The sequence below is a fragment of the Gallus gallus genome, chromosome 2, assembly GCF_016699485.2.
Source record: "Gallus gallus isolate bGalGal1 chromosome 2, bGalGal1.mat.broiler.GRCg7b, whole genome shotgun sequence".
NCBI lineage: Eukaryota > Metazoa > Chordata > Aves > Galliformes > Phasianidae > Gallus > Gallus gallus.
In genome coordinates, this window is record NC_052533.1 from 67,552,080 (window position 1) to 67,573,101 (window position 21,022).

Consider the following 21,022-nt stretch of genomic DNA (forward strand, 5'->3'; position numbering starts at 1 on the left):
CCACGTGACGAGAAGGGGCGGGGCCTACCTCACTCCTCGCCTCACCCGCCCTAGGCGGGGACCGTAGGGGGCGCCGTCCCGCACCCCGTCTTCTCCGGAGGAACTCTCTCTTCTCCGCCGCCCTTTGCCTCCAACGGTGACCCTGCAAACAGCCTGCGGCTCCAATCTCCGAGCGCCGTCCCGCCTCTCGGCCAATCCGCCAGCTCCTTCCCGTCGCTCACTGGCCAATCCCCGCTCGCGAGGCCGCGCCCGCCCCGCCCACCAGCCAATCAGGGCGCGGAGTGGCGGCCGTGTTCTCCTCCTCCCTCCTCCTCTTCCTCCTCCCCCTCCCCTGTGGCCCCGTGGCGCCGCGGCGCAGGCGGGCACCGGTTCTACTCCCGCTGTCCGTGCCGCGCCGGGCCGCGCCGCGCTCGGCGCCTCCCGCAGCCCCAGGGGCCTTGTCACCGCCCGCCGCCCCCTCCCCAGCGGCAAGCCCGGCCCGAGCCATGCTGCTCCTGGCGGCCGCCTTCATCGTGGCCATCGTCCTTCTCCTCTACATGGTGTCGCCGCTCATCAGCCCCAAGCCCCTCAAGCTGCCCGGCGCACACGTCGTGGTGAGTCGAACGAGGCCTCTCGCCTCCCCCTCCCCACCCCGATCCCGGCCGCTGCTGGCTGACCGACCGCGGGGGAGCGGTCCGCTGCCGGCGCTGGGCGGGAGGCGGGAGCGGGGAGGCCGCGGCCGCCGTGTCCCGGGGAAGGCCCCGCTGCATCTGCCGAGGTGCTGGAGCGCGGCCCTCCTCACGAGGGGGGAAGGCACGGGCTGAAAGGCGACCCGTGCTGAGGAAACGGGCGGGCTGACGCGAAGGGAAGCGGTCAGGCGGCACGCAGCGCGGGTATCCGTGTCCACGAGCGACGTTTGGCTTGTCTGTAATCAGCGGGGTAGGAGCGAGCCTTTGGGAGGGTTTATTCGGGAAAATATAGCTTTTGAACGGTTCCCCAGGAGCGTACCGCTGAAAGCTGGGCGGGTGCGTGATGGGGAGCAGCAGCCAGGGGCCTGCAGGTGTGTGTGGAGCATGTGGGTGCGTGAGAGCGGGTCGGGGCGGCTGTGGTCCTTCAGTCAGCTCTGGGGACTTAGCTGTAGTTACCGGTGGTGTGCTCCGTGTAGAGGAGCTGTGCTGTTTGCTTGCTGAATCTGCTTTTGGGGGGTGAGTAGGGCATGCAGGCTGCCTACAGGACTTGGTTACTACAGGACTTGGGTGTAATGCAGAAGTTAGACCTCTGAGGTGCGAGGGAATTGACAGCTGCTCGGCATTCGGGATTTTTTTGAGCTCTGTGTGGTGCCTTGTTTGTTTGTGTTCATTTTTATCTGCCTATTTGTTTTAGGGCTGCTCTTTGTGGATAGAGCTGTCCCGGCTTGGAGCTGTCCAAGTTGCAACAGTGTTCCCAAATTACTTGATGCAATAGGTATTGCTGGGTACTGTAACTGACTTTACAGCATCATGTCCTGCTGGAGATAGTAGAGCATGAGTGAAGGCTCTCTGAGGTTCTTCCCACAGCGGTAACTCTTGCTAAGCAGGAATCCTTCTGTACTGCGTAAAAGCAAAGGTGAAGCAGGGTAAGGGTACTGCAGTGCTTGCGTGGAAACAGGATAGTAAACAATAAAGTGTTCAGTGTATTCTATTCCAGAGTATTGTCCACCTGTTTGTTTTTAATCTGATTATCCTGAGTGTTGTCTTTTCTTTGTGTCGTTACGCTTTTTCCAAAGCTACTCTGCTGGTTCTTCTTTTTTCAAAGAGCCACTTCAGTTGGCTCACAATGAAAATGACAAAGAATAATCTTGTTGGAGAAATCTTCCCTCACAGCCACTACTGCTAATTGTATTAGCCACGTAACCTGAATTTGACATAAGTGATGGTCTCAAAATGACTATTCGTAGGATTATAGAATGGCCTGGGTTGAAATGGACCACAGTGAGCATCTAGTTTCAACCCCCCTGCTGTGTGCAGGGTCGCCAACCAGTAGGCCAGTCTGCCCAGAGCCACATCCAGCCTGGCCTTGAATGCCTCCAGGGATGGGGCATCCACAACCTCCTTGGGCAACCTGTTCCAGTGCGTCACCACCTTCTGGAGGATTAACTGTGTTCATATACCAATAGAAGGAAAGGCTGTAGGTATTTATTGGCATCAGGGTACAAATCTGTGGGTGATCAGCTTCAGTGGCATTGCTTCTGGCAGAAGCACTTGTTTGACTATGGCTTCAGTTATGCTCTTAAAGCATTCGTGCAAGCGCATGAAACATGGAGCAGTTGTTTCAGAGTTTTAGTTTTTTGATATGTAGGTGCTGCTAATAACCCTGATGCTGTTAGACTTGCATGTTTGGGTTTCAAATGTTTGGGTGAATTGTGTAAGGAAAAATATTGGATGATAGTTTTGTAAATTAGAAACTGTACTTGTGAAGGCTGTACACATCACATGTGCAAGGTGAATTCTTGCATCGTATAATGGGAGTGAGTGTTCTCTGCTACTGAAATTATCAGAAGGTGTCATGAAAATATTCAGGACCGTAGCACTGTTAAGAACTTCCTTGAAGTGTTTTCACAGAAAAAGTCAAAATCTGTTTGTGTGATCTGTATGTATAATTCCCCCTTCATATGTGCAGGAGAATACCTGTAGTATTTCTTAAAGAGGGTCATTGGATGTGTTTGGACGCTACTGTGTATATTGTTTCCTAGCAGTTACTTGTTGAATTCTCAATTTAAATCAGCATTTTTTCACACCCTACTTAATCATTTGTAGAATCTATTTCTCTCTGCTCCTAACAGTTGTAATGGTTAATAGAGCTAGGTGTTTGAGGTACAAGGACAGAAATCTGAGGCAGAAAATGTGTGGTTGTTTTTTTGTTGGGGTTTTTTTCCCTCCTGTCCTCTCCTGGAGTCACTTGCTGTGTGACATGAGGTATGCTTTAGAGTGGGACCGAGACCACAGGTGTCTCTTCTGCTTAGAGAGGAATGGAGCTCCACAGAACTCCAAATTACTGATCTAATCTTGTGGGGGTGTTTTCCTGTTCCATATCTGCTGTGTGTTTTGGTAATCTCAGTGGGCACTGTTAAATAGGAAGGACTTCACAGCTCTCAGGTTGACTCAAGCATCAGCTTTTGCTTATTTAGTAAAACAAAATGCTTTTAAATGTATTTTTGCTTTCATAGGCTAACTATGCCAGGAATGTAAGGATATTTGCTGCCTGTGATTGTCTTCCTTTCAGTTTGAGCAGGGCATTTAACTTGGACATAGTTGAGCTTCAGTGTGCCCAAGCCACAGGTGTAAGGGCCATCTCAGGACTAGGATTAGTTTCAGCATTGCCCTGCAGAGCCCATCAGATAAGGACAGCAGGCTTTGGGTGTTCCTGGAGTTGACCCATCTCCGTGTCTCAGCTTTGTAGCTCTTGCATTGGGAGCAGCGTGACCTGTGGCTTAAATGCACATGGGTGGTTCAGGAAGAGGTCATTTGGAGTCCAGTCAGGCACACCAGCCAATTGGAGCAAGTTACGGGGATGTTCTGTTTCAGTGGAACTGAATGCCCACTGTTAGAGCACTGTCTAAAAGCAAGAAGCCAGCTTGCATCCTGTGCTGCTGCTCAGTGAAAGCTAGCAAGCCCTGTTGGAAAGAGCATATCAAGTCTTCATTTTGATCGCTTCTGATGATAGTTGTGATGATTTGGAATTGTGCTTACTCATTGATCGATGAGTTGTTCTGTTTCTTTACTGTTACATTGCATCTCGTGGTGCATGTTAGTAACAACCTCCAACATATTAGTAACAGCCTTCCACCTAAATGCTGAAGTTCCTAGCTAACTGATTCTGCTTTTTGTCACTGACCAATCTGACATGAGCCCTATCTAGCGTTCTTGGGTATGACTGCAAATAAAAACTTCCCTTTCTTGCTTGACTTCAGACCTTGCCTTTCCGAAGTGAACGTTAACGTTGTCTAACAAGCCATAGGCATTATGCCACCTTCACCTTCAAACACTGCTGTAGTTGACCTGTTCATGACACTTAGCAATTTGTACAGGTAGCAATCAGCTGTGCCTCAGTGCTGTGCCAAAAATGGGAATTGGAGCAGTCTTCCACATGCATTCATTAGTTCCCGTGCTGATGTACCAGCTGCTGCTGAAAATCTGTAAAGGCAGCTCATGAGTGCTCTGGAACTGAGGTTTGCCTGAATACATCAAACTGAATCTTCTAATCCTTCTAGAGATGTATTGGAATCTTCAAAAGTGCTTTGGGAATGAACTAAAAATTTAACTTCTTTCTGTTGTGAAGAATTAAATGATGCTAGGGTTCCCAAACGTTAACACTCGTTCTTACAGACTTAATTTGCTTAGGAAGCAGCCATCCTTTATTCAGAATGCAACAGCATTAAACATCTCCGGAACAGAACGTGCATCTTGAAGTCATTCACAAAGGTTAGCGTAGTAAAGAGTCGATTAGAAGCTGCTTTGAAGTGACTTTCTCTAATAGGGGAAGTCTATGAAACTCTGTTTAAGTTGAAGTTAGTCTTTCTAAGTTCTTGACCCACTGGTGACAGCAGACAAATTAGACAAAAACTGTGGAATCTGTTGAAAATAAGTTTGCTGAGGTTACATGATCACCCTTTGTGTACTGAGCTGTTTTCTTTGAAGGTTTGTGATGAAACACTCGTAAGAAAGAAGAGCTTGGTGACTCATAGGAGTGTACTTCTAACTCTTTTGACTTTACTGCCCCCAGGAATATGAAAGAATTTTGAGGGTAGTGAGCCTGAAAACAAAACAAAGGCACGTGCAGATGAGACCGGGAGCCTTTGCTCCTCCACTGATTGGCTCAGTGCATTCCATTTCTCATAGTTGAAATAGAGGTGATACCTTACTTTCTCTGAAGTCTTGATAAAGAACAGAAATGACAACTTCCAGAGGAATATGAATCTCTTTCTCAAATATTTAAGCCTGTATTTCAGAACTCCCTTCATCAATAAAACATTCCAATCTTTTCTCAGTGATACACTCTTAGGAGAAAATTCAACACATTTGGCCATACAAGGAAAATACAACTCTGTATGTTTAAGGACTAAAGGCACGTACAAACTGAGGCTGGGTTTAAATGAACAAATCACCAAAAGTCAGTATCAGGATGACAGTTTTATTTGCGATAAGAAGAAGAGCAGTTGGGTCACCATCTATGTTTTGTTTTAAATGGAGTTCACAAATAGATTTTTCTGGAGGGTAGAGAGGGGGGTGTTAAGGTGACTTTAACCTGTTTATTAGTGGGGGGTTGTAGCCATCGCCTTGCATTTGTCTGCAGGCAAACTGTTTATTTCCCGTTTGCATGGGAGACCACTGAGAGTTATGGTTTAGAGAAAGAAGGAAAGGCTTATGGAGGCTTAGAACTGGGATCCCCACAGAAAGGCATTGAGGCAGTTCAGCATCCAGATGTGAACCATGAGACGTGCTCTGCAGGGGGCCAGCTGTCAAATTAAGGATGTTTATTTAATAAGAAAGAAGATAACTTTTTAAATTGTGTTTGTTTACACGGTGTTTTTGGCAGACAAGCTATGATTGCTCTTTTTATGAATTTTATTGTAGCCTGGCATGGAGGGACAGGATGTAATTGCGTTCTTAATGTTAATAGTGATTGCAAACTTATAACTATTACTGTATTTCAAAAATAAGTTAATCAAAGGCACGTGAGAGTGGGTCTAAGTGAGCCTGACATAAGAAATATGGAAAAAATACCACTAAGGTAAAGCTGGTTTTTGGGACAGAGAGAGTTGCCTGACAGGGTAGTTAGATTTCATTTTTCCATTCGTACTCAGTAAGTAAAGAAACTTTTGTATATCTCGTGTGTTCATACTTCACTGGGTGATATTTCAAACTCAGTACACTTCTAGAGTTTTGATTTGACTTGTTATGATACAGGGGTAGGGATGAGAATAATGGACTAACTGACTTTTCAAATAACTTCCAGGTTACTGGAGGCTCCAGTGGAATTGGAAAATGTATTGCTATTGAATGTTATAAGCAAGGAGCTTTCATAACACTGATTGCAAGAGATGAGGTAAGCGTATTTGTATTTTTGCTGGCTACCTTATATTAATGAAATTGGTATGGTTGAGGAGTAATTTGGGAATTGATAATTACTCATTGTTTTTTTTTCCACTGTATGCTTTAAGGTGATCCTAATAATTTAAATGTGATGTATTTGCAGAGTAGAGATGGCTGCCTTTGTAAGTAGTGTAACCTAACATGCAGTTTGTGATGAGCTTGCCTTAAAACTCTTCCATTGCTATGGCATGGAGTTGATGTTTTGTACGTTCATAAACCTCTAAGATGAACATAGTAAAGCGTTATCGCTAGCTGATGATAATGTTCTTGTTTTTAGAGAGTGTTTCTAGGGCTTCTCGAAATACTGAAGACAAATGTGTTCTCATAACTGCGGTGCTTTAGCTGTTCTTATTATCCGTTTCAGAACAAGCTGTTACAGACAAAGAAGGAAATAGAAAAGTACTCTGTTAATGACAAGCAGGTAAGATCGCTGCTACCTATAACTGTTGTGTTTCAAGGTAGTCGCTTCAACATAGCTTCAGTAGTCTGGTTTTTAAAACCAAACTGTTTGATTAAAAATAGGTGAGGCCTCACTTGAATTCAAAAAATTCCAATCTGTCTACGTGTGATGTTCCAAACTCAGCTACATTTGATGTTGCCTGGTTAGTACGCTACCTTTTTTCCTCAGAGAAAAAGATTGGTATCTTCACCTGTAGGTGTATTAGAGGTTTTTTGATAGCTGCAATTTGCTGTCACTTGATAAGTATTTGTATTGTTCAAGATTGAAGAGAACAACCTACTTTTTTCAAGTTTCTCTTCGAGAGATCGTAAATGCAGCAATTGTAATGGGGAATAAATTTTAGGTACTTATTTTCAGGTTTCATTCCCTGTGTTGTGCTGTGTATTGCTGTTTTCCTGGCAAAGCACTGAGGTTTCTAAACACTGCAGGTACTTTGGTAAATAAATAATGTATTCACGCTTAATGCACTGTTTGAGTGCATTAATGCTTGCTGGGGTGCTATGTTTTAAAATAGGGCAGCTTTCTGTGTTCAAAAAAACACAGCTTCAAGATGAAATACTACAACTTTTTTTCTTAATACTCATAATCCAAAAGAGACGGGAAACAGTATTGAGACCATTGCATCTTTGATTTCCTCTCTCTTGTGCTCCAGTAGTTGGTTCTTATTTTCTTTATTACAAGTGCAAGCAATTTGTTTGTGATAAGGGATTTGGTATCTATTGGGTGTATAATAATCTGGTGAATGGATAAGTTGGATATTCTCCTGAAAAGAAGCAGTGGAGAAAGATGGATATTTGGAAGCAATGTTAGTACTAGCCGATGTAAATGAAGATATCAAGAACACTCAGCAAGATTCTGTCTTTGCTCATTCCTGTCAAATGGTTCAAGGTGATCTTTCTTTCTGTGCATGTTGCCTTACTCAGATCAAATTTATCTTGAAATATGAAGTCATGTGAGGTGAGGAGGAGCAACATTTTGTCCCCTTTTAAAAACAAATAAACCCCAGTAAGGGTTTCCCTTTAGTTGCTCTAGTCTCTTCCCAGGGTTGACAATGACTTTGATCCTTTGTCAAACACTGTCACAATGCTCTTGTTAAAAATCTGTCCAAGCTTGACAGATGTGGACTTACATTTCTATTTTCTTAAGAAGAGTACTAGGTATGTGTCTGCAAGAGTTTCAGTTAAAATTTCAGTAAGTTCAAGACTGAACAAGCTTCAGTGTGGGCTAAACAGGATTGTTTTAGCAGTAGCAAATTTAGACTTGTCCATACTTCATCTGGCTGTAGTGGGAGTGCCCTCGTGTACCTACTGTTGAGTTGTAGTCATTGTCACAGGGAAGTCTGCCTGTTCTAAATTCAAAGAACACAAATAGAAGAAGAACGGCAGATAAGAAGCTGACAAATGAGGGCAGCCGAACAGACAGAGGCTGTACAAGAAGATTGCTGAAAGTATAGAGTTGTCTGGGATGGGTTGCCAGACCACGGAGGCTGTTACATTTGCAAGATGCCAAGCTAGGGACCAAAAATCCAGAGGAAATACCAGTTTTTACATGATTATATGCTGTGCATTCTGCTCATGTATATATATGTCAAACTAAGTTGCATTGAGAACCAGGATTCTGGTGTCAACGTACCTTTAGGTGTTGGATTTGGCACGTGTTCTCTGAAATACATTTGTATGTGATTTATTTAGAATGCTGACAGTGCAGCCTTTACAAATAAAGGGATGCAGTGGAATGAAATGCTTGCCCATAATTTTTCTGGAAAATGGTTAAAATCACTTTCTCAATATGGAACATTCCTAGTTACTTCACTGGGAGTGGAGTTGAGCTTTTATTGAGAAACGAATGCTTTAGGAATGGTCAGATAATGCGCTATTAGAACAAAAGACGAGAAACTGGAATGAGGATATTAGACTTCCTGGCAGCATAGTCTGTTTATTAGGACCACATTCACAGTGCATGCTCTGGACTGGAGGTAATCAACTTAATGTAGCAGAAAGGAAATACAATAATAGAAGCAAAAAGATGAATTGTATAATGTGCTGGTAGCCAATACAAGCTTTAGTAGTTCCTGAGTATATTGTTCTCAGTATGATTAACTGATCTGTGGTCCGATGTCCAATTTTCATATGGAACTGTGATTTTTAACCTTGCTGATCTTGTAAAGACATCCAGATAGTAAATCAGTGTTATCTTAGCTCAGCTGTTATTTTTGTTCTCAAACTTATGTAAAAGATAAATATTTCTAAAATCTAAAAATGCCCTAAGGGGAGATGCTTGCTGGCCAACCATTAACTTGCACCACAAGTTTACTCCGATGTCCAGCTATGCACAGTGCTGGAAGGCAGGAATAGCCAACCTGCTGCACAGGAATGGCAAGCAGATTCTGTTTATGTAGCTGGGAAGTGTTGCAGTCTGACCAGAGGCAAAACTGACAAATGACTAGCTGCCAAAGCAGTTAGTTACACTTTGGTAAGCTTTTCTTCATTTTTGTTGGCATGCTTCATGACAAGTGACCCTGACAATGCTTGTTAGAATCCGGTGATGACTTTATTTCACCTCAAACCAGCTTTAAGGGAATTGGACAAAGTAAGACGTAGAAATCAGAATGAGAATACAGGAGTCTCTACTTCTATTGTGGTATGTGATTGCTTCTCCTTTCAAGATACTGAGTTGCCTCAGAACCTTGATGGTTGTTTAGCAGAGGGGATAATCTCTTTGTAAATCCCCGGCCAAGCTGGAGTTGGCAGTGATCTTACAGTTGGTGATACCCCAAAGTCAGTGCTTCCTTTGGCTGGAAGTTGACTGGAAGGTGCTTCAAAACTTAGATTCTGAGATCACGTTGCTAAATGTAATCAGCAGTTTTAAAGAAAATCAATACTTGAGTTCCAGCTGCAACAAAAATTAAGACATTGCTGTCTCTCTTTTTTTTTTTTTTTGCTATTTATTTACTTATTCTCCCCTGGGCCAGTGTCTATTTTCATTTTCCTGTATCGTTCAAACTAAGATCCATAACCTCTTGTTCCCAGACAAAGAGTAAACGTTAAATCACTTTTTAGGCATATTTAGCTCTGTGCCACTAATCAGTTTTTTTTAGTCTTGTTTTTTTCTAATTTTGTCCCTAATATGACCTCATGAAGCAGTGTGCAGTTTCTTTTGTAAGACTTGGGGCCAACCATTCTTGGACTGAGGTTATAATATGTTCTTTCATTTTCCTTTTTTAGGTTGTGCTGTGTATTTCTGTTGATGTATCTAAAGACTATGAACAGGTGGAGAACGTTTTAAAACAGGTGAGAAGCAACTGTTCCACCGGCGTATGTATTAAGGTCATCTCTGTATGATGTGTTTCAAGTGGCAGTATATTTAATGATGACACTATACTATATGAATGCTTTTTTTCCTGCTGGAGAGCTTAACTTCTGTCCTCTTGCAGGCTCAGGAGAAGCTGGGACCAGTTGACCTGCTTGTCAACTGTGCAGGAACATCAGTTACAGGAAAATTTGAGGATATTGAAGTAAATTCTTTTGAAGTGAGTGATCATGCTTTATTTCATTGCAAGTAATTTGTCATTCCGCTGTTCTAAGGAATAGATTATTTTACTGTGTCTTTCCGGACTGTGTGAGTAGCAATATATTTCATTAGTGGTGGTCTTTGTATACATTTTTAGATTTGCGAGGATTGCAGCTTATTTTTTTTTACCTGATTGTTGGTCCATGGGCAATTCAGAGCAGTGAATTCCCCACCTGGGATAGGGAAGGACCTCAAGATGTAAACTGTTGGTAACTTGGTGCAGCTTGATGGAAAGAAAGAAACAACAGTAAAACCCAAACCAAAATACATTTAAAAAAACCAAACAGCCTCTCTACTTTTTGGTTACTTTGATTCTCACTTCATCACAGAGCCATCTGAAAATGCACGTGATACTGAATAGGCATAATGTTATAGTAAGTGTAACAGTAAGGGTAAATAATCTGTTTTATTGCTTGTGTAGGCCACCAGTTGTGTTTTAGGTCTTCAGGAGATTGAAACAGGAATTAATCTTACCTGCCAAGATGAGAGCTTGTGCATATATACATAGAATTTTTCCTCTTTCTTTTTTTTAGGAAGCCCTTTAAACTTTCACTTCAATGTTTTTGTACTTCTTGTATAAATGGATTGCTTCCTAGACACTGTTCAAGTCAGTTTTTTTTGTAATTTGCCCTTTTTTCTTTGTGAAAGCCATAATAGCTCACATCGTTAGCATCCTCAATGCCATTAACACTTGTATATACAGTGCATTTCTTTTTGTCTTACGGTGAGATTCTTTGCTATGGAACGTTTATGAAACAAATACGGTAGAAAACAATTGTTTACTTTGCTCGCTGATAGAAATGTAGTGGAGTTTGATGTTAAAGCAAGCCTCAGTAGGGATTTTGGAGAAATAAAACTAAACATCTGAAGAATTCTGAATCCGTGACTGAAATACCATTTTAATATCTTTTTTTTTTCCACAGAGATTAATGGCAGTCAATTACCTAGGTAGTGTTTACCCGAGTCGTGCAGTCATCTCTACCATGAAGGAACGACGGATGGGAAGGATTGTGTTTGTATCATCTCAGGCTGGGCAATTAGGCCTTTTTGGTTATACAGCCTATTCTCCGACCAAGTTTGCTCTTCGAGGATTGGCTGAAGCCCTGCAAATGGAGGTGTGTGAAATGACTTATGCTTTTGTTTACAAGCAAGGATACTTATGTTTTCACTAGCAGCTAAGCAAATTTTATTTCAGGAGTCTTGTGCAACTCTGCTGATGCATGTTGTGTTGGTACTTCTTTGAGAGCAGTACAACCGTATTGCTCTGCACGGGGCTGTGGAAACTAAGCTACTTTCAGTTGCATAAGAGAGAAGAAACTGTTTCTAGAACTGAAGATGACCACATACAAACATATGCTCTATTTATCTTGTATCTAAATATCTTCTATTTTAATGAAAGGGATTTGAATTTTAAGCAGAATGGTGTTGAAGATCCTATGGATATGTGAGGTATTGTTACTTAGGGCAGTGGTTCCCAAGTTGGTTGTGAGGCCACGCTAAATGAATGGTATGTGAACCATATGAGACAGTAAAACTTGCAAGCTTGAATGTAATAACAAAGTCTGTACAAAGTGGTTTGCTCTTCTAAACATTGGTATATGTGAGCTTCATACATTGCAATGTGCTAAGCTTACGTTTAAGTTGAGACAATAAAAAACACACCACATTGTTTTCATTATTTGATGGAATGAGACTTCTAAGTGTGCTACTGCAGGAAGACAGGTAAAATTGATTGAGAAATAGTTTTCCTTAATGTCCATTTGATTCTAGACCCTTGCATGGTCACTGTTGTTATCCTGTTCCATTCAGTGCAGTGGATTGTGTCGGTCACGATAAGAGAGTTCTGGCCTGCAGAGCAATGGAACTGCAGTGTCTGTCTTCAGACTGGTGATATATTTTTGTTGAGTTTTTAAAAGTTTTCACTAAACAAAGCAACACAACCATCTCTTTAAAAAAAAATCTGTGTTTTCTTTCTTATTTGACAAAGCTCGGAGTCTTGCAGGTGTTGAGTGTGTGGATGATTTAACACTACAATCTGAAGAAATAAAGCAAGCATGAATTGAAGAGAAATGAACAAAATTGTGAGAGAAATGTAAAGGCTGTCAGTAATAACACTTCTTTTTTGTGAACTGCAGGTCAAACCTTATAATATCTATGTAACAGTGGCCTATCCTCCAGATACTGACACACCAGGCTTTGCAGAAGAAAGTAAAACAAAGGTAAATCATTCTTCAACGGCACCATAATGTTTTTAAAGGTTTACTTTATAATAAATAATACATTTCAGTTATCATTCACTTCTGTAGTACTTATGGAAACAGTGCATATTAAAATGTTTAAAATACTTAAAACACTTTAGTTTTTATCAACTTTGCTATCCAGTGTAGTTTAGTCTGGCTTTAAATGGAAGAACTGCTTACCTTTTAATAGCTGAAACACTAATAAGCTTTTCTGCATGCAATCTGAATGTTGCAAAATAGCAAACTAAAACCACTGTAACTTGTTTTGATATAAAAGCTTGATGAGCCAAAATAATGTACCTACTTTGCACCTTTTGATATTATGCTGTTAGGGTAGTCCTGACAGATGAAAGGAAAACTCCAGTTCTTCATTGAGATTTGCAAACCAGCTATTCTGTGTGAATACACGTTAGGGCACAATTTTATATGCAAAACCAGCCACTATTAATGTAGAAGGGAAGCTCTCTCGTTCTGTTAGGCACTATCACTTTTTCAGAGGGGTGCATCAGTGGTTGCCTTTTTCGTATAGCTTAGCTTAAAGCAGGTTTTCACCTTCAGAAATTTAGTTGCTCCTCATCACTTGGCATATTCCTTATGCATAAACTGTAGTATCAAACAAGGGTGCTGGCAGTACTATAGTTAGGCCCCCAGTTTATAGTGATGTATCTGCTAACCAGAGAAAATATACTGGTATCTGTAGTTTAGCCATGTTTAAGATGCTCCATCTAATGTAACTTGTAATAGGAAATGGAGGTTAAATTTTGTCTTTCACTCTTTCTATAGGAATCAGTAGGGACTGTGTAACAAAATTCTTTGTAACTTCTTGGTACAGATACTCTGTATTAAACATACTCCCCCACGTCCACATAAGGAATTAGACATCTGCAGATGCTTGTGTAGCTTGCACGTTCTTTGTTTTTTCTTTATAATAGCCTACTGCAGGGAAATATATTCTCCAGCAAAATGTTCTGTTAATTTTAGATTTCTGTTTAAGGGACATCAGTGATATATAGCTTTTTTTTAATCAAGAAGGCATTGTCTTTTAAACACATATTTATGCATTGTTTTAGCACACGTGAAGTCTTTGTGTTGTGTGACTACCTCGATAGTGTACCTTAAATCACTGCAATATTCTGTCATTTAACAGTTCCGAATGTCATTCATTGTGGTGGCACTTATTTAGTACCACTTAGTTTAGAACATCTGTTTCTGTGGTTTGCATCTCATTAAGGCTAAGCTGTTTTATTCTGTAATTGTAGCTGATAGCTAGTTTAAGCAAAAAATAAAGCATCAGCTACAAGGGTGCTTCTTCCTCGTGTTTAATCATTAAGCTCTTTTTCTGAGATAACTGCTTGACAAATTGTAACAGTGCTTTGACTGGCTAATCTGATGGAGTATTTGATGGTTGAGCTCTGCCTGCCTTTTCCTCAACGTGTCATTAACTTCAGTGAGACGCCCCTGAATAGCTGCTGATTTCTCCAAAACTTGGAGTATTGTAGTTTACTTTTGACATCTGTACCTCTCATGGATCTTGTTGCTGCTGGCCAGTGAATTAACTTACTCATGGGTTATGAAATGGAGGTCTGATGACATAGACCACACCACCACAGGAAAGCATGTAAAGGGTGTTTGTTTGTGATTTCCTCTGACAAAAACACTGACTTTTACTTCTTTTTCTTAATACACACATTTACAAAATAAATAAACCAGTGAGCCTGGTCAGCACATTAGGATTCACAGTTTCACAGATACTTCAGATCGACATTGAGAGAGAAGCCTGTAATTAAGTTCCTCCCTAGAAGTGTGGGATTTATTTTTTTGTGTGTGTTTCAAAGGATTAATCTTAGAATGCTTTATGCATATTAAGTATTTGAGTAGGTTTGAATGCTTCCATTCAACTTCATTAAATCTAATTCAATTCTTCTCTATAACAAATCTACTTGTAACCACTCTTCTTTTCCTAATTTAGTGCAGTTTGTTCTTTATCAACAGAACCATTTATCTTAATATATTCGTCATTTAAACAGCTTGCTATGCATTTAGCTCCAGCATTACAGAAGCACATGAATGACAAGCAAGCTTCTGAGTACTTTTCAAATCTTTTTGCTGCTTGCTCTTACAACAGCTCAGACTTATTTTTTTGTAAAAGAAATTGTGACTGATAAAATTGCAGAGGCTGCTTTCTTCTAGTAAGGTAAAATGACATAAATGCTCTAAAACACGATGAAATGAAATACAGCGATGGGGTTTGGTGGGTACCGTGTGTGGGGTGTGAGAAACAAACCAACAAAAAATTAAGTAAAATCCTACAAAACAAATGTATAGAGTATTTTAGGCCTTCATTGAAAAATAGAGGCACTGAGGAGACACAGCTTCAGCATTTTTCTGGCTTCTGAAAATCAAATACTTGGAAAGAACACTGTCTCCTATTTTGTCGGTAATAAATTCCAAGGGGAAAAAATACTGCCTAAAAGCTAGCAGTTCTCTTTGTATAACTATACTGCTTGTGAAGGTGCTTTTTCTTTTAAGTGGATGTTTTAGGTGACAGAATGATACCACTTGTTAGCAGCAACGCCATCCGCACTGAAAGACCCCCAAACCAAAATTTGTCCTTCATGTTTTCTCTCCTGTGTGTTCTTAGTCAAACTTCTAACGACGTTTTTCTATTAAAGCCCTTAGAGACAAAGCTGATTTCTGAGACCTCATCTGTTTGCCAAGCGGAACAAGTCGCCAGAGTTATAGTCAAAGATGCCATAGTAAGTAAATTATTTCTTCAAGTGTGACCTTCATAGGAGACACTAAGATGGCTTGTAATGCTTGTTTAAGGGAATGACTGAGCTAAAAATAAAATCACTTTACAAGAAGTGGTGGTCTCTGGTTAGTTTGAGCAGGAAGTTTTTCTCTTTTCCTCCTTTGCTGTTGTGCCCACAAATGACTTTATGCAATCTTTTTGAACTAAAATGTATCCGAAGTTGTCCCTTGGAATAAAAGGATGCCTCAGTATGATACGTTGTCTCAAAAGCAGGTTATGACTTTATATCAAAGCACTGAACTGTATTGGCTTTTTATGTATCAAATACCATTTGTCTAACCTCAAAAGCTTATTTGACTGTCTAATTTTTCTTGAATATGAGCTTAGATCAAAATGATCTTACGATAAATGGAGGATGTCTAGCTTTTTTGGCTATAAATGTCTCAAGTATCTGATTTACGAGTGATTAAAATAGAATAAGATGCTCTCAGCTATAAAGGAGTATTGCATTTTTGAGGAATTGTTGTAAAGATTTGTGCTGAAGATTGCTTCTTCATAAAATAAGAAGCAAACACCAAGGATGTTCTGAGCTGGAAATAAAAATGAAATTTAATATCCTTAAGGTACAGCAGTTGAATCCTGAAGTCTGTGATTATTTTACAGTTGTAAATACTGTAATCATGGTTTTGAGAAGCTTTTACAATAGTTTCACAAATGCAGCAGATAAGTGCAAAATCATATCTGGATCTGGGGTGGTGCATTTCAAAATCTAGTGTGTCCTCACATGGTATTCTGCACTGGTAATAAAGGAGAACCAGTCTCATTTCTAATCATAAGCATCTGATCTTTTTATACAATGCCTTCCAGTATTTTGGGTGGTCTGTTAGTTGAGATGTGGTCTTTATGCAGTCAAGCCCTCAGCTGAGAGACTAAAATTGAAACTAAAAAGTAGTTCTTTGACTGTAGGAGCTCAGTTCTCTCAGGTGCGCGTTGGGTAATACTTCACTCAAATATCATCTCTGCTACTGCTCTGTATAGATAACTGTGATTCAGGAACACCACCACCTCCTTTCTCTTCTGTGGTCCACAGTTGTCCTGCAGTGTTTCAGAAAGTCTGTTTTCCAGCATAACCTGCTAGGAGAAAAAATAAATAAAATGGGAGAAGCCTGGGAGTCAGACTTATAGAGTTGCAGTTTTTTTCTGATGAGTAGTCAGAAAAACCAAAAAACCCACACCTTTTTCTCCTGGGGAGCCTCCCCCTCTTCTGCTAGTTGAATCGCTTAGTAGGCAGCATATATTGCAATTTTTTAAGGAGAGCAAATCGAAGTCATTGATATAAGTGAAGGAGGACCTGTTGCATAGTGTTTGAAGGGCTCCTCCTCATATAAGTCTCACACAGTAGTAACCTAATTTGAACAAAAGGTTTAGCAGTGTTTGATTCTTTGAGTACAGTAGCAATTGGTGACCTGGCAGAAATAGGGTGTAATTGTCTCTGGAACATGTTTACAGGGAAGAACATTCTGCATTTTCTCTATCAGTAAGCCTACTTCAAGAAGAAATGTAGAGCCTTTCTAGCTTACAAAGAAATTCTTATTAATCACACCTCTATTTTTAGGGAATGCCTTTCAGAATGTTGCTGTACAGTACAAAATATTTCTTAATATATAGGTTCTTAATTGTGGTCATATTTTTTACATTGAGGTATTCATTCTAGTGACATGAAATTAACTATGATTATCATTAAATAGCTGTAAAATTACGGCACGCCATGTTTTGCCACAACTGGGTAAATTACATTTTCCTTAATTACTGCTTTCCTTCCATTCAGCAAGGGAACTTTAACAGTTCTGTTGGATCAGATGGTTACATGCTATCAATATTGACGAGTGGAATGTCACCAGTCACTTCTATCACTGAAGGTCTTCAGCAGGTAAGGTTTGCAAAGGCCTCATAGTCACAGTTCCTTGTAGTTTAGAATATGTTGAACATTATGCAAACATTGATTATTTTTTCATCAAGTAGCTCTCAATGCCACGGAGGCTTGGATTTAAGAAACTGAAGCAATATTCTTGAGCTGAAGCAGCAATGTGGCAAGAAAGCAGAGATAACTACACTGCTCAGTCCTGAACTGGAACATAGTTAGGAATGTTTTCATATATATTTTTTTTCTTGATTATATTACCTGTCTGGAACTTTTTTCTTTTTATCTCACGAGTAAATAATATGCTACAACTCAGGGTCATAAGTGAATTGAAAGATGTTTCTCTGTTTCCAGGTTGTTTGCATGGGCATTTTTCGCATCGTTGGCCTCTTTTACCTAGGAAGCTTTGACAGCATAGTTCGACGCTGCATGATGCAAAGAGAAAAATCTGAAAATACAGATAAGACTGAATAATCTTGAATTGAATTGAAAGAAGAATGTCAAACAGTCCTGGACAGCTTGCTGCTCAAGTGGGACTCAGCTTCTCTGTTGAAGGATGTAGACTGAAGGTATTTGGTTATGTGATAGATGAGTCCTCTCAAAAGCAATGAAAGAAAACAAAAGTTTAACTCCAGAAAATGCCAAGCTATGCAAAAGAGTGATTGAGGATTAGGTTTTTTTTTTTTCCTTTGGTGATTTGAGCTGGAGAGAATTTGGGAACTTGTAAGTCATCTGTAGGGTAGAACTTGAGAATGGACCGCGTGTGGTAGTTCTGGACAAATACTTAAGTTTTCTCACTTTGGTGCTCATGTGGAAAAAAAATAACTACACCGTGACAGACCGGGCTGAAGTAGATTAAAGTCCCCTGAACAAGTCAGTACTCTTGCTAATGTTTTGGGACTGTTTTTAATTTGGAATGTTAACTTTCCCTTTGATGGTCAATCTGCAGATCTTTCAGTCAAAGACGGCTTTCCTTATTCTGTTCAGCACACAGTTGTGGAAACCTGAAGATGACAGGTTTTTTTTTTTTTGTGTAATCTAAGCTTTCTCAGTCTGGGAGTAATTAAAAAGTATGACTGAATATATGCATACTTTCTAAAGGGAGATGAAGAACCCATTCCTACAGAGAAGTGCTAGGAGGTGTAACTGGCCCTTGAAGTATGCTGTGAACAACAAAAAAAATCAAACCATTTTCAAGTGTGATTATGTCTCGCAACATTTTAAATCATTGAAAAAGTACTTGTCAAAGTTATACACTTTTATCTTCCAGTTTTTGCTCTGGAAAGGGAAGTAGCTTCATGCTACTGTCATGCACATTATTTTTCAAAGCCACAAATGATGAGCCACACCAGTAGGTGATGATAGAATCAGACACCGGGCTCTTAGGGTAGCAGGAATGTAGCTTTTGGGACGGGGGACAGGGAGGAGAGTCAGAATGGTATTCTGTGCTTAATGTTATTGTTACACAGAAAAACTTCTAACACGACAAGAAACTGTTTGAAATTCTCTCCTCTGCCCCTCTCCTCATTTGCTTGATTTACATTATATATGAATCAAGGCTGCTCCATAACTGCTTCAGAATACACAGAACACAATGGTTTTTTTCTAATAAATTGCAAGTTTAACACTGGAAAAGCTTGATGCATAACAATGATGTTTTAAGGGTGCACTACATACACTGTTTATTTAATGGACCACTATAGCAAGTGCCTTGTGAGCTTTTTTCCCAAAAGCTGTGTATTTTGTATTTATTAGCGCCACTGTGTTGTAAATGTCAAATCTGCCATTTTCAGTCAGTACTCTGAATCTAAAACCACTGTTAAAACTTGGCGTTTTCACTTCTTTGAAAGCAGTATTTAACAGCAAAGCAAGCAAAATCGATTGTTTTTAAGATGTTCTCTATACCTATTTAAGAAGAGGTGTTCAGTTAAGCTGAGATGAGAAATAATAGGTGGTCAACAGGGAAAAAGTCTTGGAAATGTAACTTGTTTATTCTCCCTCTGATTTCAGTTGATCACTTCAAAAATGTTTGTTCACGTAGGCTAAAACTTGCTTTAATGTCTGTTTTACAAACGTATTTGGAGGAGTCATGCTGACACTCTCATTCAAAGTGGTTAGAATTTCATTGGATTGCAAACGTCAAGGCGTTGCAGAATTCTTCCCAAAGCCTATGTTTTAGGTCCTGCCTCTTGATTTTTGTTTAGATATGTGAAGTTGTGCATGCCTATATTATAAAATTAATTTTGAGAATAGATTATATTCCTGCATTTCTAATCAGCTGGGCTTTAGTGCAGAGAAATCTAATCTGCGTATGTGTTTTCTCTGCTGCTTAATGTGAATGACACATAGTGGAGCATTTATCATACATTGTCAATATTGCCATGTTTCCTAAAGCAACGTAACAATGCTACTTGGACCCAGTTATTTACCTTAGTTGTTATTTTGGTGCAAGAATCAAATATTCCTTTGATCATCTGCAAAAAGATACCAAAGTGGGTGAATCGGTTATGCAGTAGTTTGAAAGATATGCTTCTGCAAACGACTTCAGAGCAACACAAGCTTTGAAGGTCAGCTCTTGAAACCAGTAAGACTTTGGATACTTGAATTTTATAGGATCTTCAACTTGGGATATTAAAAGGCTTGCATTTCAGAAATAATCCAGAAGATTAGAGCTCACATACTCTGATAACTGGGCCTCTTAAGAATATTTCAGGTTGGGCGTCTTAAATCCCCAGTCACTCTTCAGAAAATCTCGACTGAAGAATGCTCCAAACAATGACTGATTGTAGTTCAGCACGAGGGTTTGTGAAGAGGAATACTGGGTGAAAGTTACGGCCCTGATCTAAGGGTGCTTCAGTTCACACCTGATTTTTGCACATTGCAAGAAGTTGTATTGGCTGTAAAACTGTAGGTTGCATCCCCTCAGCAGTTCTAGAAATGTGGAGCAGGCAAACTTTGAAAAGAAACAAGTAAAGAATAATCTCTCTGAATGTTCCAGCTTCCGTTGTTGCACATTAGTACAGTTCATTTTAACTGATAAACTTTTCAGCTGTTTTATTGTCAAAATGGAGTGTACTGTCAAATGCAGCAGCCTTTAATGTAAACTTTTTCTTATTCCCATTCTAGATTTGTCATCATCCTCATTTTAAGGCCCAATATTAAGTGAAGGAGATGCCTTGTAATCTTGTGGAATAATGTTTGAGTAAATATATATCTATATTTTGCTACTTTAAATGTTACAGAACCTCTGCATCGAAGTATTTTAGCAGTGTGTTGAATCCACGAGGAACTTCAGATAGATGCAACTACTTTTTTGTAAAACTGTCAGTAATTTAATCACTCGTGCCATATCAGGCAGTGTCTTGTCTCTTGTTTTCCTGGTCAGTCTTTAAGATTCACTTTGGACTTTGATAGTCTTCTCTATTCCGTGTAGTTTCTAATGACCGTCTGCTTTAAACACAGATTTATTATAACTGCACATCTAGTTTACTTTACCAAGGTGTTCATGTGCAATTGAAATAGATTTAATATTTTACTAAGACGAAAGATAGAGGTAAACTTCATTTGCTGTGAAAAACTTTAGGCACTTTTAAATGGTAAAAATGCATAGTACCATTTGTAAAAAAGAAACATTGTGCTTATTGCTTCATCTCTTTTGTGCCAGAACTGTAAACTAGTTCTCAGATTTTATATTTCTCAAAATAAATGGAGGATCAACAAAACCTATAGCTCTGAAGTTCTTTGAAGGGATGAAGAGCAGTAGGTAAATTCATTTGCAAGGCTTGGCGGTTTTCTTTTATTAATCTGGGATTAATTCAGCGGGATCCTCTCAATTCTGTAGAAGGGCAGAGGGGGGGGCAATGCATCCCCCTCCATTTTGGCAGCCTAGGCAGAGGTGTACAGCAAATGGGGGAAGATGTAATGAGCTCCATTCAGTAGTGTCATCAAACACGGGTGTGGCATTAAACT

The 21,022-nt window shown here is 40.0% G+C and overlaps 1 protein-coding gene across 2 annotated transcripts; it reads left to right on the forward strand.

The window, feature by feature from the left end:
- The first annotated feature begins 341 nt into the window (after window positions 1-341).
- On the forward strand, window positions 342-20,775 carry KDSR (3-ketodihydrosphingosine reductase). Of its 2 annotated transcripts, none has more exons than XM_015282177.4 (10): window positions 342-593; window positions 5,974-6,063; window positions 6,475-6,531; window positions 9,795-9,860; window positions 10,004-10,099; window positions 11,064-11,255; window positions 12,276-12,359; window positions 15,053-15,136; window positions 16,961-17,062; window positions 17,155-20,775. In XM_015282177.4, the coding sequence occupies exons 1-10, from the start codon at window positions 486-488 to the stop codon at window positions 17,203-17,205; spliced, it is 930 nt and encodes a 309-aa protein (XP_015137663.1). In that variant the 5' UTR covers window positions 342-485; the 3' UTR covers window positions 17,206-20,775. The 2 variants fall into 2 exon arrangements, with proteins under 2 accessions (XP_015137663.1, NP_001026173.2); NM_001031002.3 differs by having other exon boundaries at window positions 17,408-20,775.
- Window positions 20,776-21,022: the final 247 nt, after the last annotated feature.